We start from the raw sequence: 26810 nt of genomic DNA, 5'->3' as shown, positions 1-26810 counted from the left end.
AGAGTTGGACTGGAAGAGGAACAACTGGGACAGAATCCGGCGCCCCCACCGGGACTAGAACCTGGGGTGTCAGCGCCACAAGCAGAGGATTAGCCTAGTGAGCTGCGGCGCCTGCCTCTAGTACACACAGATACAACCAGGATATAATCAAAGTTCTCACATTGTACTTACTGCTCTGTGATGGTTTTGGTTCCCTCGTCTGATGACTTTGATTGGATACTGTCCAGTGTTTATCTTTTCCAAAGATTGCCCTCATCTTATTTTCTAGTCACTCATTAAGTAGCAAGCAGTTTATGATACAAAGTCTTTACTTCATTGGCAGTTGTATCAAGGCCTTTAGATGCCAATTCTGAACACTTGTCTTGCTACCTCTCCAGATGTCAAATCCTTCATCCCTCCAAAGTACCTGAGATTGTTCTAATTATTAGAACTTCTTGTTACTAAAGTCCCAAGGGTCTGTTAATGACCCTGTCCTGTCTTAGTGCTTCTAAGGAAAAGAGCCTCTTTGTTCTTTAGTAACCTCAAAAAAATAAGCATTTAGTTTTTTGTAGAAAAGGCAGAGAGGAGCAATAGCACCACCAAAGTCAAGCATGCACTGGAAGACTTGGTTTTAGTCCTAAAGATGGTGATGAAGACAGTAGGAATTGTGCTGTTTGGCAGCGCCAGTAGGGAAGGGTTCACTCACACTTTTCATTCTTTCCAGTTTCTGTCAAGTAAGTTAAGAATCTTTCCTTTAATTAAAAATAAAAAGAACACACCTATCATTCTTCAGTTCCAAGGGAAATACTTCAGAAGTGTGCTAAAAGCTACTGCAGAGAGCACGAGTAGCTGAGGAACTTCATTTTGATCACCAGAACACACAACTTTCCATTCAAGAATGTAAAATATGCATAGTAAAAATAAAACTACTTTATAAATATTTAACTGCTTAGAGAAAAAAAAACTACATAGACCTTTTCCTTAGGGAAATAAGGGTATAAAATGCGATGAAGCTTACTTAAGACTTGCTTACAAAATAATAAAATTAACTCATATTTTTATTGAGTTTCTATCCATTGCCAGGCATTCTGTCAAGAACATTAGTCCTCTTTAAAAAATAAAAGTTTTTCATGAAATAGTGTTATCTTTTTTTTTTTTTAAGATTTATTTATTTGAAAGTTACACAGAGAGAGGAGAGGCAGAAAAAGAGGTCTTCCATCTGCTGGTTCACTCCTTAGATGGCCGCAACGGCCGGAGCTGTGCCAATCCGAAGCCAGGAGCCAGGAGCCTCCTCCAGGTCTCCCACGCAGGTGCAGGGGCCCAAGGACCTGAGCCATCCTTCACTGCTATCCCAGGCCATAGCAGACAGCTGGATTGGAAGAAGAGCAGCCGGGACTAGAACCAGTGCCCACATGGGATGATGGCGCTTCAGGCCAGGGCGTTAACCTGCTGCGCCACAGCACCAGCCCTGAAATAGTGCATCTTAACATTTAAAATCAAGTACTGTTCCCTGACCCTTACTAAGCAAATTGTTTAAGGGAGAATCTTTTTGGCTAATAAATGTTTTATAAACTTAAGATACATGTAAATATGTAAAACCTGTTACATTATAGCATTTGAAAGTGAAGAAATGGACTTTGACTTAACCAGACTGGAACTGTCTGATACTTTTTTTTTTATTACTTATTTGAAAGGCATAGTTACAGGCCGGCGCCGCAGCTCAATAGGCTAATCCTCCGCCTTGCAGCGCCGGCACACCAGGTTCTAGTCCCAGTCGGGGCACCGGATTCTGTCCCAGTTGCCCCTCTTCCAGGCCAGCTCTCTGCTGTGGCCCGGGAGTGCAGTGGAGGATGGCCCAAGTCCTTGGGCCCTGCACCCCATGGGAGACCAGGATAAGTACCTGGCTCCTGCCACCGGATCAGTGCGGTGCGCTGGCCGTGGCGGCCATTGTTATAAGGGGATGTTACATATGCAGGCATTTTAAAAGATTCAGAAATGTATATGTGGTTGCAACTGTAGAGTATCTATAACTATTAAATTATAATTCATCTTTCTAATTATTTTGAGAGGATCAAAGATGTTTGATAAAATATTGCCTGGTTGTCCAGTAGGCATAGGTGTTACAATTTAGTAGTACAATTTACACTCTAAGAAGTCATATCAGAAATCATAAACATTGTACTGTGATAACTCACTGGAGATAACCTGGAAAAATTCTGAACCATTTTAAATTCAAAAATAGCTAAATTGTTTATTTCTTAATTCCTTTCAGATTATGCTGTTGTTGTAATTACTGTCTTTCCTAAAACTTGCATTAGATTCTTATTCAGAACAAGCCATACTTGTACAAGACTATAACTGGCTATCCAAAAAGCAAGAGTTATATCAATTGAAGTTCTTGAAAAGCTTTTGGGGTTAGTGGATTACTGTGAGGGTTGACTTAAGACAAAATCCTGAGTCCATCTGTACTCTTTTGTGTCCTGTTGACCATTCTGTTTGCTGCATCTAGGAGAGGGATTTTTTTTTGTTTGTTTGTTTTTTGTTTTTTGACAGGCAGAGTGGACAGTGAGAGAGAGAGACAGAGAGAAAGGTCTTCCTTTGCCGTTGGTTCACCCTCCAATGGCCGCCACGGCTGGCGCGCTGCGGCCGGCGCACTGCGCTGATCCGATGGCAGGAGCCAGGAGCCAGGTGCTTTTCCTGGTCTCCCATGGGGTGCAGGGCCCAAGCACCTGGGCCATCCTCCACTGCACTCCCTGGCCACAGCAGAGGGCTGGCCTGGAAGAGGGGCAACCGGGACAGAATCTGGCGCCCCGACCGGGACTAGAACCCGGTGTGCCGGCGCCGCTAGGCGGAGGATTAGCCTAGTGAGCCGCGGCACCGGCTAGGAGAGGGATTTGTAACCTGAGATTCATGAACTCCTCAGGCTTTGGGAGCTCCATGAACTCCCTAAAATTGTATACAATTGTATACTTTTCTGAAGAGTAGATACATAGCTTTCCTAAGAATATAATAAGGAGTTGGATCCTAAGTATGAAACACTAGCCTGGGGGCTGGTGCTGTGGCACAGGGAGTTAACACCCTGGCCTGAAGTGCCGGCATCCCATATGGACACCAGTTCGAGATCCAGCTGCTCCACTTCCAATCCAGCTCTCTGCTATGGCCTGGGAAAGCAGAAGAAGATGGCCCAAGTGGTTGGGCCCCTGCACCCACATGGGAGACCCGGAAGAAGCGCCTGGCTCCTGGCTTAGGATTGGCACAGCTCCAGCTGTTGCGGCCAGTTGGGGAGTGAACCATCGGATGGAAGACCTCTCTCTCTCTCTGCCTCTCCTTCTCTGTGTAACTCTGACTTTCAAATAAATAAATAAATCTTTTAAAAAAAGAAGAAGAAGAAAAAAGGAAAAAGAAACACTAGCCTGCATTCCTGGGATGTGAGAAATGCTAAGGGAGAGGAGAAAGGAATGCCTGTGGAAAGAGATAGTCTACTCCTTGCCCCTTCATCCAGCAGGAATCTGTTCTCTGCAGGGAAAATCCCAGAGGAAATTTGCTATTCTACTCATCCTTTTTTGTTAAGATTTATTTATTTATTCAAAAGGCAAAGCAACAGAGAAAGATCCTTCACTCCCAAATGACAGCAGCAGCCGGTTCTGGGCCAGGCTGAAGAGAAAAACCAAGAACTCCATCCAGGTCTCCCACTTCAGTGGCAGAGGCCCAAGGACTTGGGCCATCTTCCACTGCTTTCCTAGGCACATTGGTAGGAAGCTAGATCAGAAGTGGAGCAACCAAAACTCTGTTATGGGATGCCAGCATTGCAGGCAGTGGCTTAACACACTGCACCATTATGCCAGCCCCTACCCACTCATCTGTTATGTCTTAGGTTGCTTGTAGTCCTTGTGTAGAGAATATTGAATCAGACCCTGTGATCTTTCTTCTGAGCCTTCCTTTCTTTTTTGTATGAGATGGTGGTGATTCTTGGACCAGTTTTTAGTTAACAACTTGAAGCCTATCCTTTTATTCTTTGTTTTGTTCAGTTGTTGTTCTGCCTATGCTGTCAGACCTATTTGCCCTTCCATAGATTGTGGCATCTGAACAGTCAAGTTTCTGAAATTTTGGGTTACTTCTTTTGTAGCCTAAAATCCTCTTTTACCAGAATCAGTCGTCTGTGCTGTCTGCCCCTTCACAGACAGCTCCAACTTCTCCCAAGTTTAGATTAGAATCCTGACCTGTTGTTAAACTCTCTTCATAAGAAGAGAAACTAGTTGTATTATTTCTGCAAGGAAGACAGGGAACCTGGTATATGGAGAGAAGATGTCTGGCAAACGAAGAATTGTATATGAAAAGTAATAGTTATGTGTTGTCTTTATGTGCCCAGTTTCTCTTAAAGTTAAGCTCTTAGCCCAGTCACTGTCTCCTGTGCCTCATTTCCCCTTACCTCCCCCCTTACCTTAAGTAGCCAGGAGCTGAGAAAGCCATGTGTCCAGTAACAACCTTCTCTTCTACTTCTTTCACCTGTAAAAAATGGGAAGGAAGGACCCTGCTCCCGTGGGCGTTAACCAGTGTGGACCTCCATTGTTTTTTTTCTCCTGATAAGGGGAAACATCAAGAGTAGAATTAAGATAAACTTTTTTTTAAAGATTTATTTTATTGGGGCTGGCACTGTGGCATAGCAGGTAAAGCCACCACCTGCAGTGCCGGCATCCCATATGGGCGCCAGTTCAAGTCCCGGCTGCTCCACTTCCTATCCAGCTCTCTGCTCTGGCCTGGGAAAGCAGTAGAGGATGGCCCAAACCCTTGGGCCCCTGCACCCATGTAGGATACCCGGAAGAAGCTCCTGGCTCCTAGCTTTGGATCGGTGCAGCTCTGGCCGTTGCAGCCAGTTGAGGGTGAACCATCGGATGGAAGATCTCTCTCTCTATATCTGCCTTTCCTTCTCTCTCTGTGTAACTCTGACTTTCAAATAAAATAAATCTTTAAAAAATATATATTTATTTATTTGAAAGAGTTACAGAGAGAGGTCTTCCATCTGATGGTTCACTCCCCAGATGGCTGCAACAGCCAGAGGTGTGCTGATCTGAAGCCAGGAACTTCTTCCAGGTCTCCCATGTGGGTGCAGGGGCCCAAGGACCTGGACCATCTTCTGCTGCTTTCCCAGGCCATAGCAGAGAGCTGGATCAGAAGAGGAGCAGCCGGGACTAGAACCGGCACCCATATCGGATGACAGTGTGTCAGGCCAGGGATTTAACCCACTGTGCTACAGCGCCGGCCCTGATGTTTCCTTTTTTTTAAACCTTTTTACCTCAGTTATAGAAGGATGTGGCATAGGGAAAATAAGGTACCCTCCATAGGAACTGAACTCTTCTTTCTGGATCGTTTTGAAAGTTTCTTCATTTAAAATTTGAAAATGATTATTTTTCTTCCATTCCATTTGTTGTATTATTATCTTTTATGACGAAGCGAATCCTAGCTCTTGCTACCTTTCTCAAGTCAAAATTACAGTACTTTCAATACTGTTATTTATTTGGTTTCCCCTCATCCTGTGACAAACTATTGTTTCCATCTTTGAAGAAACATTTTTTTCTGGAGACTGGCTTCCATGCACAATGGTTGAACATATTGGAACCCAGCCAAAGAATTTGTAGAACTGGAATTGTTAATCATTCTGGAAAATGAGATTCCTATTTCTTACATTATATCCCACGGTAACCCACCAGGTGAGAGACTTGACTGAAACTTGGTCATATAATGTAACTGAGTTTCTAGTCTTCAAAGATCTTTATAGAAAAACAAGCTGTTATTAATTAGGGAAAATGTCACCTTATGGAAATAGGTTATTTAACCCAATCTTTTAAAATGCAAATGTTTTTAAAAAGTTAAATGTTGCCATTAAGTGGACATATAATGTATCTTTTATATATTATGAACAAAGACTATCGATTTTTTTGAATTTTCTTTTTCTGAAAAAAGACTGAAAGGAAATGAACTAAGTATTAAATGTGGTTATATTTGACTTCTGAGCCGTACCTAATTAATTTTCTGGCTATTCCTCCAAGTTTTAGTTCATGTTGTTTTAAAGTGGTAATAAAATAGAGTCCGGTTTTGTGGCACAGTGTGTTAAGCTGCTGCCTATAACACTGGCATCTCATATGAGCAGCAGCTCAAGTCTCAGATGCTCCAATTCCTAACCAGCTCCCTGCTAATGCACCTGGGAAAGCAGCAGAAGATGATCCAAGTGGTTGGGCCCTGGCTACCCACGTGGGAAACCTGTGTGGCGTTCGAGGCCTCTGGCTTCAGCCTGACCCAGCCCAGCCATTGCAGCCTTGTGGGGAGTAGACCAACAGATAAAAGATTTATTGCTATATATATAAAACCTGCCTTTTCAAATAAATAAATAAATTTTTAGAAAGTCAAAGAATATTTTTTAAACTATTTCCCCAAAATTTCTCTGCTTAGCACTTGACTTGCAAAAATCAAAGCCAGGGCCAGCGCTGTGGTGCAGTGGGTTAACACCCTGGCCTGAAGCGCCAGCATCCCATATGGGCACTGGTTCTAGTTCCAGCTGCTCCTCTTACAATCCAGCTCTCTGCTATGGCCTGGGAAAGCAGTAGAGGATGGCCCAAGTCCTTGGGCCCCTGCACCCGTGTGGGAGACCCGGAAGAAGCTCCTGGCTCTTGGCTTCAGACTGGCTCAGCTCCGGCCGTTGTGGCCATCTGGGGAGTAAACTATCGGATGGAAGACCTCTCTCTCTCTCTCTCTCTCTCTCTGCCTCTCCTCTCTGTAACTCTGACTTTCAAATAAATAAATAAATCTTTAAAAAAAATCAAAGCCAGATATCTAAAATATGGAGTGGTGCTGATTTTGGTAAATAAACTTGTACTGGCACATAGCCACATTAGTTTGTTTACACCTTGCCTGTGGTTCTTTGCAGCTCCAAGCAGAACTGAGCAGTTGCAACAGTTCTTATGTCTCTCAAGCTAACAGTTCTTATCTGATCTTTGAAGGAAGTTGGCTGACTTCCTGCTCCATAGTGTAGTGAGTGTAGGAAGTGATTGGCAAGAAGGTTTTTGAAGTTAGCAAATGTTTTTTAAAATTTACTAGTAACATCACATCTTCCTACCTTTTCTCATTGCAGCCTAAATTAACAATGGCAAAATGCAGGCGAAATGTGGAAAATTTCCTGGAAGCTTGCAGAAAAATTGGTGTGCCTCAGGTAATAAGTTTATCAGTTTTTAAGTTTCCTAAATAGACTTGGGTATCATTGTCCTAAAGATACATCAGAAATGCAAGTCTCTAAAATCTGAAAGCACTAGCACTGAACTAAGGAGATCCTTACTAACATGATTACAAGAGTCAGTATACTTCTGATCAACTCTTTATTTCCAAGGACCATTCAAATTAAAAATATATAAATTTAAAGTTATATGTAATAAGTAATCAAATATTATTGTTTCCTTAACATCCCCACTGGTTTGCTTGATTTTTATGTAACTGCATATGTAGCACAATGTATCCTTCAAAATAAGTACATCTTATATTAAGAATGTTGCTGTTGCTTTCAGTTTCTTAATATTTGCTTTAATATTTCTAAAAAAAAGTATACTTTGAAAGTATACTCCAGAAATGCTGCAAAAATAGAGTTCCTGTGCATTGTTCACCTCAGCTTACGCTAATGTTGACATCTAGTATAACCATGGTTCAGTGGAGCAAAATAAATTAACACCAAAACAGTACTGTTAACCACAGACTTCATCACATTTCACCAGTTGTTCAGTTGAGATCTAAACTTTGGAGTTTAGCATACAAGAGGCCATTTCTAAGTACTGTCCTGCAATGGCAATCTGTTGCCTCTGAATAGTACAAACAGTTAATCTATAGGTACAATTAATGGAAGTGAACTTGATATACTTCTTATTCAAATATCCATTTGAAAAACAATTATTAAATTGATACTCTTAAGGAATATTATATTTAATAATGTGCTATAAAGACCAATTTAAACAAATAAACTTGGTGCTACGTAATTATTTTTCCATTAACCACAATCATTACAATTCATATTAATATGTTTTATTTTGTCCATCTTGCAAGGAGAAAGACATGACTGTCTTCTGTCATCTTGGTTAGTTGTCAAAAATTCAGGATGGACTTCTGGGCTTACCAGCAATTCCACGATTTCAAAGTCCAGCCTTCATTAATGTATCGCAAAAGCTACGTGACTCTCTTTACTCAGCTCACCATACCTCTCTGAGCAGGAGCTGAGAAGGCCACAGCGGCTCTTTGAGTTCTTTCACGTGAGAGCCCAGCTCTATAGAGCATCCGCATTAACCAGCTGGGGTTCCCTTGAGTGTTTGATCTTCTTGTCTAACTAGATTGTCATTCTTAGTTCTCATTTTTTTCTTTGTTGTTTTTTCTTGTTTTAACCTGAGTTATAAAATAACTGAAATGTACATAAAGTAGTGGTTAGCAAAGAGCTTTTTTATTGCTGTGGACAAATTCAAAGCGAATTGTTCTTTTTTCTTTCATAGTTTTATTAGGGTTCATCTCTTTTATAACAAACCATTTTAAACATACTAAGAGGAAATTTAATATGATTTCTAAAGAAACGGCATGCAGATTGTGCATTACTAACAAGTGGTTCTAATATCTGCATGTGCACATTACTGCGTCCTGAGGATGTTGCCACTTACACAGACATCCCAGTCTCTGCTCGAGCTCTCCACCACAACGTCTTGAACAAAAGAATGGGGCATGGATTGGTACAGAGAATGGGAGCCAGAGAAAAGATGAGAGTGATCAAACAGAGGCACTGCCCATGTAGAGAGTAGAGTTCTGAAAAGAGCTCCACAAGCAGGACATGCTGACTTAGCCTACACCAAAACCTTTCCGGAGTACTGCTGACAGTTTTTACAGCCGTTACATCTGCCCCCTGGGCTTTCCAGAATCATCCGGTCTTAGATCTAAAGCCACTAGAATTCTTTCAGAATAGTCCTGCCATCAACGGCAAAATACAAGAAGAGTGTGCCTGAAAACATGCATTTAAATTTAAGTCAGCCTTTGCCAAGTGGCCGCTGTTAGTATTACACACTGGCCTTTCCTGTCCTACCAGAGCTATGTTATCAAAGGCAGGTACAGAGATAGAAAAAAACCAAAATCTTAAAAGACTAGGTCTTTTTCCAAAGTGGTTACACATATTTCCTTCCTCTCCCCCTCCTGTACCAAAAAGAGGAAATAGGCATTCTACATAGGCCACCTCGCCTGCCTTCTACACAAGTCCCTGCCACCACCACCACCACCATTCCAAGGGTTCCTATCATGTGCCTACTTCTGCTGAAAAATTAGTCACTTTTCTAGACAAAGGGAAGGAAAATGAATAAATTTACCCACTCGGGCTCAAGCTGGCATTCCTGAGTCTGTGTGCCCAGGAGGAAAGAAGTGCTTCCTTCTCCTCTTCTGTTCCCCCTCCCTCCGGGCACTCCGCCCTCGACCTGAACATTCCCACTTGCTCTGTTTGCCATGAAAATAAACCCAGGGGTATAATAATGATCTCTTTTGAAAATGTAAAACAGAAAAATTAATAACAGCCAGATTCTGTGTGCAGATAACATGTACAAAAGCAGATAATTTCCTTTTTTATAACTTTTAAATCATTAAGCAAGTTAAATTATGTGTGAAACACTAAAGAATAAGGTGACTTTAAAAGCTCTGAAGAGGTTGGGCATATAGATCATCACTTTTATTATTATGCCTTTATTAAACATGGTATATCCAAAACAGCTGTAATAGGTTACAAAAATGTGTATCTGAATCCATACTATACCCTAGAGTTCTTATGTATCATATGTTAAAGAATATTTTCTTGTCATCAAGCCCAATAATTTTTTTCTTTATTTGCTTAATCCAGTAATATATTTATTAATTTATGTAATTCCTTAAACTGCAAAATGGAAGGTTGGGATGACCACTAGGAGGTGACCTGATCATTCAGCATATTTGGCTTCTGGGTAGTAAATTTCCCTATTATTATTTCCTCATTCTGTTAGCTTTCTTGATTTCTCTGATTTTCTCAGAAAACTTGCCTCTCCTCAGCATACCCCATTTTTGTCCTTGCTTTCTGATCCATTCTTTTTTCACTACTAAGGAAGAATGAATGGAGAAAGAAGTTGCCTCGGAGACCTCAACACTCTCAGGCCTCAGTCAACCCTAAGCCAAAATCCCATCATGTTAGCTCTGTCCTAAAAGTTCGTACTGCTCACTGACGGGCAAGTGTTATTCTGCTATTTAGGAGTAAATCCAACTAAGCAAATAGAAGGTTCTTTGTAATTTTGCTTTTCAGCATTTTATTGTCAGTCATCATAGTAAAAATGTAGTAGGATGTGTATCTGGCTGTGATTGAGATGGTCATATTGAATTCTATACTCAAAGCTGCATTTCTGATCCACTGACTTTGTTTTTCTGTTTTCCTTTCCTGCTCACACTTTGGACAGGACAATCTTTGTTCCCCTTCCGACATCCTTCAGCTAAACCTCCGCGTTAAAAGAACTGTTGAAACACTACTTTCTCTTGGGGCACATTCAGAAGAATCCAGTTTTGTCTGTCTGTCTATCCAACTTCTGGGTTTTGTGGCGTTTTATTGTACTTTAATGCTAACTCTCTGTATGCTTTATTACTGGGTCTTCCCCCGCTAGCTGCAAGATTGCATTCCACTGATTTTCCACCTCTTTCCTGTGCTTGAGAAGGAGGGTTGTTTTTCACTCAGAATCATTTACAAATGTGTCGACTTCTTTATTTCCTAACCCATCAAAGGGCTAACAAGTGAAGTAGATAAATCCTCTCCTCGTATGTCCACATGAGCAGCCCATCGCAGCAGTAAGCAATTATGATGGCTAACAAAGAACAGACCAGCATTTTTTCTCCTGGTCATTTGTCCATTCCCCTGGCCTACTAATCTGATGGTGAGTCATTTCTTGAAATATGACATGTAAAACTTGATTTCCAGATGACACAGTAAAATGCCCATCTGACCATTTTTCCTTGCCTTCACACAACTTAGGTGTTGAAATTGTGAGAGGCTGCACTTTTTGAACAGTTGCTCATAAGGAAAACAGTTTTGCATTTCCTGGTTTTGGGGGTAAGGAGGGTCCCCTGACCACTTAGATCTTTACATTGAGCTGTGCCCTTGCCCTGAAATCCTGAACCTCTCCTTTCATTGGTAGGCACAGATCCATGTAAGCATTTGTTCTGTGGACATTGGGAAGGCATCGGCCACTTAATCTTACTAATGTTAATTTGGTCAGAATGTTCATTGTCAAGATCATAGGTTCCCTTGGTTGCTATTCCGAGCCCAGTATGTACATTTAAAATAGTACACACCAAGCATGTGATCTGGAGCTGACCTGTCACGGGTAGGTACCTGTCCAGATTCACTCTTTGTTATCCTTAACTTAGATTCGCATCCAGAATCCTATTTAGAATTTAAAATTTGAACTTACTGTAATTATTAATGTATTTGAACCATCTTAATAGGTGAACTTGTATTTTGTAGGCTGTTGAGATTATAGCTCAACAGTAACAGGTAAAGTACTGGGCCGATCTCTGAAGCATACCGAAGCCAATGAATACTGTGTCTTTTTCAGAATGCTCAGGATATTAGTTGCTGGACCTTAAGTGCTTGAAACTACTTTATCATTGCATTCACATTCTAGTTTTCACAAATAGTGTTTCTGAACATTTTGGATAACTGAACGCAGGCGTGAAGGGAGACTGCAGAGAACATAACATGTGGTTGTAAATTCAGCCTGAGTCTGATTGATTCAACACTGTGATGAAAACTAGTTTTGTTCAGTAGTAGTGCCTTCCAGACTCTGGGGGTTTTCATCTATTTCATTTCTAAGGTGTCTCTGAGGCAGTGATCATTCTCAGAGTTTTGTTCCTTAAAAACCAAAACAGAACACCTGTTTAAAACGCAGGCCCCGGTGTGAGTTAGATGGGGACTAACTGCATTCTCTTGCAAACACATTGCGTTCCCTCTAAGCCACAGCTTTACATCTAGAAAGCATACACCCGTAACGAATGTGGAACCCACTGGGCCATGGGCGTTGTTGAGAAGAGATCAGGGAGCTGGCCTTGGAGAAAACAGATCTCTTCCAAGAACAAAACACCATGCAGAATCACTTGAAGTATATAGCTGACCTACACTTGGCAGTTGTACTCAAAGTGCAGGTAAAAAGACTGCAATTACCTTGTTATATCAAATGAAGTATTAAGTAGAAAGTAATGAAGAAGCACAAGTACCAATTGCTGCCTCAAAAATAAGTACTTGTTAAATTTTTTATTGCAACTGGTTTTATAAAACTTTCTAGTAACACAGTGTGTGCCAGTGAAAAGCAGGGGAAAATGCAGATATATTCTTTAATAAATCAGTATCATCTCGTTTTTTAATGAAGCCAGAATTCCACTCTCTGTTCTTTGTGGCAACAATCTGTTTTTAAATATGTAGTCTTAACAGAAAGGCCAATGGTAAGTGTGACTCTTCAGATATTCCTTTTTCTTTTACAAGAAGGAGTTCAAACATACTACTGAGGCAAACAAAATAAATGTATTTAACTTCCTTAAGCAAACATGTAAACATTTTTCACATGTTGCTAAGATATCTCTGACTAAGCTCACAAAATGTCCTCCAGCATGGTTGAGTCCATTAAATACCAGGATATGAAATAATGTACTCTGCCAGATTCAGTTTAATTTTATAATTCAAATTTTTAACTAATTTAGAATATTCCTTCCATGAGTTCTCCAAATAAAGAGAAAGTCTGTCAAGTAGAGCTAAGCCTGGGAGCCACTCAGCTTCCTCTGGGATCCCGCCTGGTCTGAGCGGCCTGGCTCTCTGAAGCAGGATGAGAACACAGGTAGCTGACACCCCTTCCACGCAGTCTAAGCGCTGGCGCCAAAGCAGCTTGCTGTCCTGTGGCGTGTCTTCCAAAGTGCTGTGCTTGAAATGTCCTCTCTCTCAGACTTGAGCCATCTGGGAACTGGGGACCGGTTTTCTGTTTCACCTGCTTATTTTCAATCTGCACTGGTCTTAAATCATTTATCAGAGATAAAGGATGTTGCTTTTACTCCACAGTATGGCGTGTAAGTGTATGTGTGGTACTTGTCAGTTTTCACAGCCATCTGTATGCACTTTCGGTTGTATTAATAAAGTGACAGTTGAGTGTCAGACATGGTTTTTGTCTAACTCCTACCAATAGGGGTCGGGTCCACCTCCAGGTACTGGCTGGTCATCGTTCAGTCAATGATTATGAAGGGGAGAAGCAGCGTTTATTTTTTCCTTTCAGTTCTGTGTTGTTCATTTTATTTTCTCTTTTGTTTGTTTTTATGTTATGTTGTCCCATTCCAGGAGCAATTATGTTTGCCTCTCCACATTTTAGAAGAGAAAGGTCTGAGCCAGGTTGCCGTGACGGTCCAGGCTCTCCTGGAACTTGCCCCCCCCAAGCAACAGCAGCCCCAGTTGTCTGCTGTCTAAGGATACCAGGACCCTGGGCATTGGAACAGGACTGCGGTCGCTGCTGCCAGCCGTCTGCTTAAGCAAAGCTATCATGTGTTCTTAGGAGGGACTGTCTCCGTGATTCCTAACAGGAATATTTTACTTCATTTCTCCATTTTAGGGGAGGTTATATCCATTTCCATTGAATATTTTTAGGAAGAACATTTGGTTTTCTCCAGTGAAACTTCGCTCATTACTGAGAACCGGGCCCAGAAACCTAGCGTGGCCGTGCTTTCCCAAGGAGCAGGCAGAGTCTGCTCAGAGGGTGTCTGCCTCTGCCGAGAGCACAGACATTGTACTGTCTCTCCATGGGCCCAGGACACCTGGAGTCTACTGGTGTGTAAATGTGGTTGTTCATTAGGTTCTCCTGGAGTGCAAATACAGACTCTCAGTAAGCCTGGGTGGGACCTGGGACTCTGCATTCTCAGCAAACATTCTAACTGGTTTTCCTGCAGCGGAGACCACTATTCCAAGTCAGGTGGTTTGATGGAGGTGTGGGGGATAATCTCTTCATTGTAGTTTTCAGCGACATTTAAAATCAATAATGACAACTTGGACCATTCTGTCAAAGGCAAAACAAAAATAACATAGAAGCCCTGTATTTTGCGTAGCAAAAGCAGTGAAAGCGAGACAGTTGTATTTAAGGCCACTGTTCTAGACCTCCTGTCCATTCCAGTCCACCACCATGTCCTCCTTTCTGTAGAGGATAGGATTCAGTGTATCCGCCTGCTATTCTCAAAACACGAACAAGCACGCTGCACCCGGAATCCAGATCCTTCACAGGAACATGCGCTGTGCTGCCTCATTTGAGCCCCCTCACTCCCGGCCCCGCCTTGCTGCTCCCAGGACGCCTGCACCTGCAGACGCATTCCTGGTGCTGCAGTACACTGCTAGTTCCAGTGCACACGCTCATGGAAGACCATGAAAACAGCAAAAAGGAATAAAAGAAAAGTCAGTTTTCTTACCTTTCTTTCCAGTAACTGAGAGCACTTAATGGCATCTTAGAAAACCCCTTCCTTCTTTCTGTCTAGCTCCACCACTCCTGCCTTCCGCACTCAATTGTGGGTGGAGGAGAAGGACCCACGGGCTCACAGAACAAACCAGGAGCTTTTGTTCAAGTTGAAACCACCGGGGATAATCTTCCCCTGTATTTTAAACCTCTTCAGTTGTCAAGATCCTAGTTATCTAGGTCTTTTCTGTGGTTGTTAACTTTTGGATTTTATCAATGCATGCATTTGATCGTAATGTTATCCATCTTTTTAAAATGTAAGTGCAGCACCTAAAAGTAGCTTTAGATAATAACATTTTCTCCTTGTTCCTGCAGAGAAATATGTTCATTAGCACATCACCACTTTTCTCAGTCTTGAAATTAAACATAAAATATCTAAGCGCAAAGCCCAGTCCCACAGGTCCTCACAGAACAAAAGCAATATATCTTATGAGTGCTGAGAGCCAGACCCATTATATTTTAAATGGCAGAAAGACCCACCAGCCTTGGAACTTGCTTAGAATTTAAGCCTTAGTAGTTTTAAACTGTAGGTGTTTTTCCTTCTAGTCAACATTAAACCTCAGTACAATCTCCAAATTACAGAGCACCACCAGAAATGAAAGTCTACAAAGGACTGGCCTGTTTTTAACATTATGCAAGGAATAATTCCAGAAGACATTACATAATGCAGCATTGGCAACAAATGTTTCCATTGGAATAAGTGGAAATTTAAGTTGATTTCAAATTTTGCACATAACATGAAACCTTAATATTATTTTTATTGAACTAATTCACATTTGCATTTGAACTGTTGGAAACATTTGTGTAGAGTTTTGGTAATGAAAAGTAGCAAATATATTGAGTTTGTTTCAGGAAACAAAAATCATTTTTGTTTTTTTTTTTAAGACATTTTGTATTCAGTGTTTTGTGTGTAGTTCTTTTTTTTTTTTTTTTTTTTTTTTTTTTTAACTGGAAAGAACAACTCAGTTTAACATTTAGTCTTGCTGGGCTCCAATGAAAGATGAAGATGTCCTTGTCACAGTGCCCCTGACCTGCAGCAGTGACCTTGACCTTGCCAGCCCTGACCCCGAAAAGGCTGAGTGCCCACCCAGAGGGGCCTGCCACCTACAGAGATGCTGGCAGCAGTTCCCCAGCTTCCTGGCGCATCTCTGAGAACCCTGCACACCAACCCTCTCTCCCAATGCCCACGTCTGGAAACAGCTCCTGGGAAGAGGGGCCTTTGTGCTTGGCTGGAACAGAGCAGAGAGGCCAAGCAGCTGTCATGCTCCCTGTCAGCTTCTGAAACCTAACCCAGGAGTCTGACCGCTCCTACTTTCCACAGCTCAGCGGTGACTAACGATGTGTGACTGTGCTGACACGGCTGAATTCATATAAACTAAGCTCTTAAATGGTTATAGAAGTGAAGGAACCCATGGATATTCAGAAGTCTTTTTATGTACACATTACAGTGAGATGGTTTACAGCAGGATTTCATCTTATGTCTGGATATGTTAAAAACGTGTAATTAGCAAGTTTTGTAAAACTGTCCTATATTTGTATGTCTGTAAATACATTGCATAATATGTTCTAAGTATAAATATGTCAGTATCATATATGTTATTTTAAATTGACTGTATGCTGCCTTACACATTGACATTAAAATAAAAGCCAACACTTAAGTAGCATGTAAATAAATGTTTGAACGTATTCATACATCAAGTATGGTTACTGCAGCTAAGATGAATTCTGGAGGGGTAGTGAATTCCCTGAAGGAACTGGTCTGTGAAACAGGCCTTTGAAATCAAAATGTACTTTATTAAGGGAGCAGATATCCAGACTACTCCGCATTTGGAGTTCATGAAACACAGATGACACATTAAGGGTAACTTTTCTCCCAGAAATACCCAGTTATGCCACCAGGACAGCTTTAGCATCCCAAGACATTCTATTTGGATTCATGAGAGCAAGAATGGCCTTATGGGCTCGAACAGTCAGCCAGGCACAGGTGCTTCTTTTCACATACCTTAATTATTAGCCTTCATGCCCCTTAGGTGGGAATTGTTGAGTAAGCGGAGCAGAGAGAGACCCTAACGTCTCACTTGTGCAAACTATCTCCAAACTAGCCTTCAAGAGAAGTGTTGCCATCTTTACTATTTGTAGGCCATATTTATGTCCTAACATCTCATTTCTATCTTGAATTCCTAATTTTTATCCTCACCTATTTCCCAGGAAATTCACATAAGCAGCCTATAATAGGATATGTATTCTATGCCACCTGCCCCCCAGTAAAAACACTAAAATGGTAATAAATCTAAGGCAAGCAAAAACCAATGTTTACTACTACTTTACTATGTGTATACTTTGTGAGACACTTTAAAAACGTTATCTTGTAATTCCTACTGAACACCTCAGTTTTGTTCATAAGAGTTGTTTCCCTGTATACACTTTGGATAAAGTCAGAATGAGACATTGTAGGAATTACCCAAGTGTGTGTTAGTGTATCACTATGACAAAGCCTATGAACTGTTTTTGTTTTTTTGTTTGTTTTGGTTTTTTTTTTTTTTTTTTTTTTTTTTTTTTTTTTTTTGTGAAAAGGCAGGAAGAACCTTCATAAGGCTACTGGATATACTTGCCGGCAGCATTCAGAATATAAGGACACCTGAAGTCAACAGTACACTCCTGATTCAGGGTTTGAAAACTAATGCAACAGGCAAAAAGAAACCACCAGCCTTCCCTTGCCGAGTCCAAGTTAACCTTGGATTAGTTACCTGTGGTGCAAAGAGATCATTCTCCCTCCAAGCACCCCTTCCCATCTCTGGAACACCAGGAGAAAGGACAGAAATGGCTCAGTCACTTCTTGCCTCTCCTCTTGTCCTTGTCTTTGCCTTTGCCTTTTGATTCTTTGCTATCATCTTTCTCCTTTTTGGGCAGTTTGAAGCCACCAATTTCCTTCCGTATCACAGTGCCGCGCCACCAGGCCTGAAGCTGAAAGACAGGACGTGTGAGTACCACCTCTGGTGGGCCTTCCACCTAAGGGGGTTTTTGAACCAGGTAACCTGTGTCAGAGAATGGTCTCTGCCTAGGACATGGAAGTGGCTAGGTACCCAGTCACCATGGCAATGCTTCCCTGCTGCACAGGACCCAGAGCTAAAGCCATGGACTTGAGTTAAGTTCTTGAGGACTAAGGATACAGGAAGGAATCTGTTTTGCCAAATAGTCCTTCCCACTTAGATACCTGACTTCCTTGTACGGCTGCTTCCTTTAATGGACACCCAGGTGCCCCATAACCAACAGTGTTTGGTGCTTGGGCAGGGGGAAAAGCAAGCACTCAATCAAAAATGTGCAGATGAGCCCAGATGACCTTGGGCTTCCTGGTACATCTCCTATCTGTAGTAACTGAGTAAAGGACCCATTTGCCTCTTACTCTCAAAAAGGATCTAGGGAGGCCGGTGCTGTGGCTCAACAGGCTAATCCTCCACCTGCAGCGCCAGCACACCAGGTTCTAGTCCCAGTCGAGGCGCCGGATTCTGTCCCGGTTGCCCCTGTTCCAGGCCAGCTCTCTGCTGTGGCCTGGGAGTGCAGTGGAGGATGGCCCAAGTGCTTGGGCTCTGCACCCGCATGGGAGACTAGGAGAAGCACCTGGCTCCTGGCTTCAATCAGTGCAGTGTGCCGGCTGCAGCGCGCCAGCCCCAGCGGCCATTGGAGGGTGAACCAACGGAAAAGGAAGACCTCTCTCTCACTGTCCACTCTGCCTATCAAAAAAATAAATAAAAAAATAAAAAAAAAAAGCTCTAGGGAGCTCCCTTGAATACCTCTGTTAGATGTAACTGTTCTGAATACACTGTAGTCCACTTTAAAATCAAATTAAGTGGGGCCAGTGCTGTGGCACAGAGGTTTAACATCCTGGCCTGAAGTGCCGGCATCCCATATTGGTGCTGGTTCAGGACCCGGCTGCTCCACTTCCCATCCAGCTCTCTGCTATGGCCTGGGACAGCAGTGGAAGATGGCCGAAGTCCGTGGGCCCCTGGACCCGCGTGGGAGACCCAAAAGAAGCTCCTGGCTCCTGGCTTCGGATCAGCACAGCTCCGGCCATTGCAGCCAATTGGGGAGTGAACCATCAGATGGAAGACCTCTCTCTCTGCCTCTCCTCTCTCTGTGTAACTCTGACTTTCAAATAAATAAATCTTAAAAAAAAAAAAATCAAATTAAGTCCTAGTGACTGGGAAGCAGATCCACCAGTGAAGAGAAATATAAGTGGCCTTCAGCTTCTTTACATTTTTGCTCTAAATAGAAGAATCCTGATGGATGGAAAACTCCATAGAAGCTTGATAAATACGTGCTAACTATATAGACCTGGCTCAAAGAAAGCTCGGGTTGGGTCTGCGTGCCTGGTCCCAGGTGTACTTGAAAGCTGCTTGCCCACCAGGGCTCAGCAGATGGCCCTCCTGCGGGGAGAAGGGCAGTCTGAGGACAGCATGTCAGTCCAGCTCACAGGACTTCTGCATCACCATTTTTGCCTGAAAGTATTTCCCAGGAACTGTGAGCTGCCACAGTTACTAATATACACAAGCTCACACATAACTAACTAGGGTCTTTAATCCCTAACCCGCTTCTATCAGAACCCAGCAGTCTGATTTGCAGACAAGACTTTAGGGAGCAGTACATTCAAAGGAATCATTCTGGCAAGAGCTGGTTTGGTTAGAAATCGCATTCCGGGGCTGGCACTGTGGCGCAGCGGGTTAAAGCCCTGTTCTGAAGCACTGGCATCCATATGGGCTCCAGTTTGAGACCAGCTGCTCCTTTTCTGATCCAGCTCTCTGCTATGGCCTGGGAAAGCAGTAGAAGATGGCCCAAGTCCTTGGGCCCCTGTACCCACACGGGAGACCCAGAAGAAGCTCCTGGCTCCTGGCTTCGGATTGGCGCAGCTCCGGCCGTTGCAGCCATCTGGGGAGTAAACCAGCGGATGGAAGACCTCTCTCTCTGTCTACCTCTCTCTGTAACTCTGTCTTTCAAATAAATAAAATAAATCTTAAAAAAAAAAAAAAGAAAGAAATCATATTCCACCTGTGGACCCGGGTGTTGCTTCTGCTGCTAACCACCTTTTTCTAATCAGTGCTGGAAGACTCCAGCACTAACCAACAGCCACACTTCCTCAGGGCCCTCCCATTCTGCGGTAAGCGGCTGAGAGTTTGGTATGAGAAAAGCTTTGTGTTCCGCACCTGAGGCCATCAGTGGCCCTGAGGGACCCTGAGAGGCCGAGGCTTGTTTCCTACCTTTATGATGCTCCTTAATTCCAGGTCATCCTGTTCTATCTTCTTCCTCGTCTTCTCCTTTTCTATACGATCCTCGATGATGACCTGTTCATACTCCCTTATCTGCAAAAACAGACATTAGTTATGTGTTAAACAATCGCCCAACCAGATCTATACTTTCAATTTAAGATAGGTAACAGAAAGTATTTTAAATATAAAGATAAATTAGGGGTGAGTGTTTGCCATAGAAGTCAAAATGCCACTTGGGATACCTGTTTCCTATCCTGGAGTGCCAGGGTTTAGGTCCCAGTTTCCTAGTGCACACCCTGGGAGGCAGCAGGTGGTGGTTCAAGTAACTGGGTCCCTGCCACCCACGGAGACCCAGATTTGAGTTCCCAGCTCCAGGCCTCAGCCTGGCCCATTCCTAACTTGCAGGTATCTGGGTAGTGAACCAGCAGATGGAAGATATCTGTCTCTTTGCTTTTCAAATAAGTTTTTTAAGTATAAAGAAAAAAAAACTTAGTGGATTCCTGAATTGCAAATGTTCACATGATAACTATAGTTGCCCCCCAGATTTTTTCAGCTCAATTAATTCAAACAAGTTGTAAATTTTCATAAAAATGAAAGAATAGGGGTGGCTATCTGGAACAGCGGTGAAGACGCCACTCTGTAGTACATCACATGCTGAACCAGAGTGCCTGCGTTTGAGTCCTGGCTCCACTGCCAGTTTCAGCGTTGCTGGTGGCAGCAAGTGATGGCTCAAGTACTTAGGTCCCTACCACCTACATGGGAGATCTGGATTGAGTTCTAGGCTCCTGGCTTTGGCCTGGCTGTGGAGGGCATTTGGGGAATGATCCAGCAGATGGAAGGTCATGTAACTTTATTTTCCTCTCTCTCCCTCCCCCTTTCAAATAAATAAAATTTTAAGATTTTACTTTAAAATTTTTAAATGATAATGTATATATTAACAACCTCAAAATAATGTGATGTTGGGCCGGCATTGTGCAGCAACAGATTAAGCCTCTGCTTGAGATGCCAGCATCCCATATGGGCACCAGTTAAGTCCCAGTTGCTCAACTTCCTGATCCAGCTCTCTGCTATTGTGCCTAGGAAGGCAGCAGAAGATGGCATAAGTACTTGGTCCCCTGCAACTCACAGGGGAGACCCAGATGGAGTTCCAGGCTCATGGTTTCAACCTGGTCCAGCCGTAGCCATTGCAGCCAATTGATAAGTGAACCAGCAGATGGAAGATCTCTGTCTCTCCCTCTCTCTATCTCTGCCTTTCAAATAAATGCATAATTATAATGTGATTATTTTTTAACAGAATTTTCATATGAGACTACTTCAAAAAGTTTGAGGGAAATGCACATTTATCTTTTTTTTTTTTTAATTATTTGAGAGGTAGACAGAGAAAGAAATCTCTCATTTCACTCTCCAAATGTTTGCAACAGCTGGGGCTGGGCCAGGCTAAAGCCAGAAGCCAGGAACCTGATCTGGATCCTCCATGTGGGTGGCAGGGACTCAACTACTGAAGTCATCACCGCTGCCTCCCAGGGTGCACATTAGCAGGAAGCTGGAGTCAGGGATGGAGCCAGGACTACACCCAGGCACTCTGATATGGGTATCCTGAGCAGCATCAGCTACTATACCAAGTGCCTGCCCCATGTTTATCTTTTAATTGGATTTTTACATAAAACTTTTTGAAGTTAAAGCTTTTAAAGATAAGTATCAGCTGTTTTTATAAAAGATGTGGGAGTCCTACATTTACTCAATGAAGAAACCATTATCAGCAGCTCTTCAGACATCACTTACAAGTTGTCTTCAGAGACCACAAAGTAGGAATAACGACACTAGAGTGTCCATCTCAAGGAGTTGTTAAGGGCTAGATAAGTTATACATGCAAAATAGTGGCAGAGTGCCTGGGACAGAGTAGGTATTACGTAAGGGTTAGCTGCTGCTATTGTCCCTGTTGTCGTCGTCATCATCATCTAAAGAGAATTCCGCTGGTTTACAGGCACACCTTCACTTTGGACTAAAAACAGCATGACCCAGCTCCTGTAGCTTGGCAGTGGGCACCCTACTGCTTCCTTACCAGCTTTGCAAGGTCTTGTAGGTGTGCTAAGTCGCTGGCCTTCGCAGCCTTGAGAGCATTTAGCTCATTCTGTTTCATCTCTGTGTCCTTATCAAACTTCTCCATCCAGAACTCCAGCTTCTCTTCAAGTTTCTGTTTGAAAAGAACATGAAAACATGGCTTTCAACAGGCATAAAACAGCATGTACTGTATGATCCCACTTATATAAGTTTCAAGAACAAGCAAAATCCCTTATAGTGTAGAAGTCAGACAGTGATTACTGTCTGCAGGGACCCTGGGTTATGGACTGGGAATGGCACGGCGGGGAGGCCTCTGGGACACTGGGAATGATCTCTTTCTCTCTGGGTGGCGATTCCAGGGGTGTATATACACAAATATTCAGTCTATATACAATATCCACTTCCTTGTGCATGGTACCCAATTTAAAAAAAGGGGGAGGAGGCCCTTGCAGGTGTCCGGATAAGGAAAGTTGAGAAAGGTAGGCAGAAAACTGAAAGATAAGGAATGGCATCGAGGTGCCAGCATGGCACAGTGGGTGAAACTACTGCTTGCAGCACTGGCATCCCATACCAGAGCACTGGTTCAAGTCCCAGTCGCTCCACTCACTTCTGATCCAGCTCCCTGCTAATGTGCCTGGAAAGGCAGCCGCTGATGGCCCAAGTGCCTGCGCCCCAGCCTCCCAGGTGGGAGACCTGGGTGGAGTTCCAGGCTCCTGGCCTCAGCCTGGCCCAGCCCCAGCTGTTGCAGCCATTTGGGAAGTGAACCAGCAAATGAGAGATGTCTGTCTATCCCTCTTTCTCTGTAACTCTGCCTTCTCAAATAATAAATACATAAATAAAGGATGGAAGGGAAGTACAAGCAAATGAAAAATCCCAGTGAAAGTAAACTGTTCTAGTCAGTGCAGGCTGCTGTAGGCGAATACCATAGACTGGTGGCTAATGAGCGACAGAAATGCGTTCTCACAGTTCTGGAGGCAGGAGGGGCTGGATCTGGCGCTGGCAGACTCCACGTCTGATGAGGGCCTGCTTCCTGGGCCGCTGCCTCTGGCAGGATGAGCAGGGGTCTCTCTGGGTTCTCTGACAAGGGTTCTAAACTGAGTCATGCAGGCCTCATGCCTGACTCGTCACGTCTTACACTACCAGTGTAGTAGTTAGGATCCCTCCATGTGGATTTCAGGGAAAAATACTCAATCCACTGCGCCAACTATCAAAAATGCCTCCTTTTTTCTTTTATTTATTTATTTATTTATTTGACAGGCAGAGTGGACAGTGAGAGAGAGAGACAGAGAGAAAGGTCTTCCTTTGCCATTGGTTCACCCTCCAATGGCCGGCGTGGCCTGTGCGCTGCGGCGGGCGCACCACGCTGATCCGATGGCAGGAGCCAGGTACTTATCCTGGTCTCCCATGGGGTGCAGGATCCAAGCACTTGGGCCATCCTCCACTGCACTCCCTGGCCACAGCAGAGAGCTGGCCTGGAAGAGGGGCAACCGGGACAGAATCCGGCGCCCCGACCGGGACTAGAACCCGGTGTGCCGTCACCACAAGGTGGAGGATTAGCCTAGTGACCCGTGGCGCCGGCCCTTTCTTTTTTTAAAAAATCCCACTATAAACCGTAAAAACTCCAACTAAAACAACCACAGCAAAAGCAGGTTTGGCAATTTAATATCTGACAAAACACTATTTGAATCAAAATAATTAAATGAGACAAAAAGATAATTTATATGGATAAAAGAGATACCTTATTAAGAAGATATTATAGGGGCTGGTGTTTCGGCACAGTGGGCTAAGCCATCACCTGCAACACTGGCACCCCGTGTCAGGGCATGGGTTTGAGCTCTGGCTGCTCCGTTTCTGATCCAGCTCCCTGCTAATGCACCTGAGAAAGCAGCAACAGACGGCCCAAGTGCTTCAGCCCCTGCCACCTTAGTGGGAAACCAGGATGGCGTTCCGGGCTCCTGGCTTCAGACTGACCCACACCTGGCTGTTGCAGCCATTTGGGGAGTGAACCAGCGGATGGAGGATCTGTGTCTCTCCCTCTCTGTCACTCTGCCTTCCCAGGCACATTAGCAAGGAGAAGGATCGGACGCAGCACAGCTGGGACTCTAACTGGTGATCTGGTACAGGATGCCAGCATCACGAGGGTTGACTTACACACTGTGAGATCTCCCTCCCTCCCTCCCCACCCCCTCGCTCCTGCTTTCTCTCCATCTTTCTCTTTCAGTCTGATACTCTGCTTTTCAAATAAATAAAAAAAAAATTTTTTTTTTAAAAAGAGAAGCTTCCCATCTAAGCCAAATGATAAAAGCAGAAGACAAATTTTCCCTGTCCTCAAGTTACAGCTACATCATCTATTCAGATGGGTAACTCTGAAAGAAAGCATGGGTCACAGTTCATCCAATTAGGCTTGTGGAACTATGATCAATTTTCCTTTAAAAACAATTATTTTTGCTCTCCTTGGTATTATGAGTACGATACAAAAGAAAACAGGGGATAAAAAATACAGCATGGGCAACCCACCTGCTGCTCTTTTTTAAGGAACATTTCAATCTCCCTATGAGTGCGGTTCTCTTCTTCCATTTTCATCCGTAGTTTCTGTAAGAACAATAATCCAGTAGCAGTTCTGTGTGGCAGGGCTGGGAACCGGGCATTCTGGGAGTCAGAGGTGCAGCTGGGGTGCAGCACCAGCCCACCTGGGCAGTGGGGATCCTCCCAAGCTACAGTTCGTTCTGTTCAACTCTGCTCATTTGTTCAAGCACTGCCGAGCCATGCGGCTGCCTCTGCACTAAACACGTGCCAGGGCCCCAGACCACAGGCCCATGCACCTGTCACCTGGGAAGAGGTGTCAGTTTAAGGAGAAAAACACAGCTTCAAGTGCACCAGTTTCTTGGCTCAAGAGAAGGATATTCCAGAGGCAGACGTCTGAAACAGCAGCGAAGATGCCACTTGAGACACCTGTGTCTCACGTCCCAGGGCTTGGGTTTGCGTCCTGACCCCACTTCCCATGCTGCCTTGCTGCTGATGTGTACCGGAGGAGGTAGCCATGATGACTCAAGTATGTGGGTCCCTGCCACCCCGATGGGAGACCCAGATGGAGTTCTGGCCTCCTGGCCTCAGCCTGGTCCAGCCCTGGCTGTTGTGGCCATGTGGGGAGTGAACCAGTAGATCACCCTGTCTCTCTGTCTCTAACCCTTTCAAGTAAAATGAAAATTAATTATATTTTTAAAAGAAGAAAAAGGTGAGGTGTGTTTTGTTAAAGATTTATTTATTCACTGGAAAGGCAGAGCAATGGAGGAAGAGACAGAGAACAAGCTGCCATCAGCTGGTCCACTCCCCAATCAGCTGCCAACAGCCTGAGCTGGGCCAGGCCAAAGCCAAGAGCCAGGAACTCTATCCAGGCCTTCCAAGTGGGTAGCAGGGACCCAGGGACTTGAGCCATCTTCCTCTGCCTTCCCAGGTACATTAGCAGGAAGCTGGATTGCAAGTGGAATAGCCAGGACTTGAACTGGCGTTCTGACATGGGGCCGGTGTCGTAAGTAGTAGCTTAAGTCAGTAGGCCACAACACCAGCCCGTGTTAGGGCCTGAGGCCAGCTCTGGGCAGTGAGCTCCCAGGGAAGCAGGGGTTTCAGAGAGGGGAGACTTCCTGGCCACAAAGGATACCCTCTAATGATGCCGGCTCCTTTTCTTACCTGCCTGTCCTGGCAACCATCCGACCTTCCTCCGCAGTGAAGTCTGACCGGCCTTTCTTTCTCCTCACAGCTTTCACTCCCCCTGCCCCCCTTCAGTAGCTGCGGCAGCATCGGGAGCAGCGGTTCAAATGCATCTACCTGGTTCCTTCCAAAAGGCAGGACTCACCTCAATCTCTTCCAGCAAGAGCTCCTCTGCCTTATTACCCTTTTTCTGGGTCTGAGCGATCTGCAGCTCAGTAATTTTTTTCATATAGCAATTCTCTAGGTTGGTTTTGGCTTTCATCTCCTGCAATTGGTCCTTGAGGTGAGCAATATATTCATTCTGATTCTGTAGGGGAAAGATGAGGTTTCTCAATTAAAAATACAGTCTGCCTCTATTCAACGCAGTCAGTGGCTTAAGCTTTGTTCTTCTTTTCTTTTTTTTTTTAATTTTTAATTTATTTATTTGAAGGGTAGAGTTTCAGACATAGAGAGGGAGACAGAAGTCTTCCATTCACTGGTCCACTCCCTAAAATGGCCACAATGGCCGGAGCTCAGCCGATCCAAAGATAGGAGCCAGGAGCTTCTTCCAGGTCTCCTAAATGGGTGCAGGGCCCCAGGACTTGGTCTGTCTTCCACTGCTTTCCCAGGCCATAGCAGAGAGCTGGATCAGAAGAGGAACAGCCGGGACACAAACCAGTGCCCATATGGGATGCCGGCACTGCAGGCAAAGGCCTAGCCTGCTATGCCACAGCTCCAGCCGCATCTTTTTCTTTTTTTTAGTTTTATTTATTTATTTACTTATTTAAAAGGCAGAGTTAGAGAGAGAGAGGGAGAGAGAGACCCTCCATCTGCTGGTTCACTCTCCAGATGACCACAACATCCAGGGCTGGGCAAGGCCAAAGCCAGGAGCCAGAAGCTTCCTCTGGGTCTCCTACATGGCTGCAGAGGTTGAAGTACTTTGACCCTCTTCCACTGCTTTCCCAGGTGCATTAGCAGGAAGCTGGACCAGAAGTGGAGCAGCCAGGACACGAACCGGAGCCCATGTGGGATGCCGACATTGGCATTGCAGGCAGTGGCTTTACCCACTACTCTACAACGCAGGCCCCTATATGCCATTTTTTATGGGGGTCTTGGACTTGAGGATCCAAGGATTCTGGTATCCTTGGAGGTTCTGGATCAGTTCCCCTCAGATACCAAGGGACAACTATAATCACCTCTGAGGTATTCCAGTCAGGGGAGATATTAGTGTTTCTATTTTATAGAAAGTAAAACCTAGAGAGTTCAGCTGACTTAC

General features: G+C 43.9%; 2 protein-coding genes across 35 annotated transcripts in view; one reads left to right on the top strand and one right to left on the bottom strand.

Moving 5' to 3' along the window:
* Positions 1 to 26810, top strand: part of LRCH3 (leucine rich repeats and calponin homology domain containing 3) — a 152047-nt gene that overhangs the window by 110774 nt on the left and 14463 nt on the right. For 14 of the 27 annotated variants that reach the window (XM_070072253.1, XM_070072247.1, XM_070072254.1 and 11 more), the window contains 2 exons: positions 7106 to 7183; positions 13370 to 16199. In XM_070072253.1, the coding sequence (XP_069928354.1) occupies positions 7106 to 7183; positions 13370 to 13495 (204 nt within the window). In that variant the 3' untranslated portion in view covers positions 13496 to 16199. Of the gene's footprint in view, positions 1 to 7105; positions 7184 to 8061; positions 9552 to 10457; positions 13190 to 13369; positions 16200 to 26810 lie in introns of those variants that run through there. The other 13 variants (XM_008266748.4, XM_070072243.1, XM_008266743.4 and 10 more) reach the window with 4 other exon arrangements.
* IQCG (IQ motif containing G) overlaps positions 15440 to 26810 on the bottom strand; it is a 48834-nt gene continuing 37463 nt past the window's right edge. For 7 of the 8 annotated variants that reach the window (XM_008266735.4, XM_008266736.4, XM_051859214.2 and 4 more), the window contains 5 exons: positions 25701 to 25862; positions 24365 to 24439; positions 21849 to 21980; positions 19778 to 19879; positions 15440 to 17489 (listed from right to left, as the gene is read on the bottom strand). In XM_008266735.4, the coding sequence (XP_008264957.2) occupies positions 17355 to 17489; positions 19778 to 19879; positions 21849 to 21980; positions 24365 to 24439; positions 25701 to 25862 (606 nt within the window). In that variant the 3' untranslated portion in view covers positions 15440 to 17354. The remainder of the gene's footprint in view (positions 17490 to 19777; positions 19880 to 21848; positions 21981 to 24364; positions 24440 to 25700; positions 25863 to 26810) is intronic. The other variant, XM_070072258.1, reaches the window with a different exon arrangement.

This window comes from Oryctolagus cuniculus, chromosome 4 (genome assembly GCF_964237555.1).
Source record: "Oryctolagus cuniculus chromosome 4, mOryCun1.1, whole genome shotgun sequence".
Taxonomy (NCBI): Eukaryota; Metazoa; Chordata; class Mammalia; order Lagomorpha; family Leporidae; genus Oryctolagus; species Oryctolagus cuniculus.
Note: the sequence above shows the minus strand (reverse complement) of the source record. Positions and strands in the feature narration are given on the sequence as shown.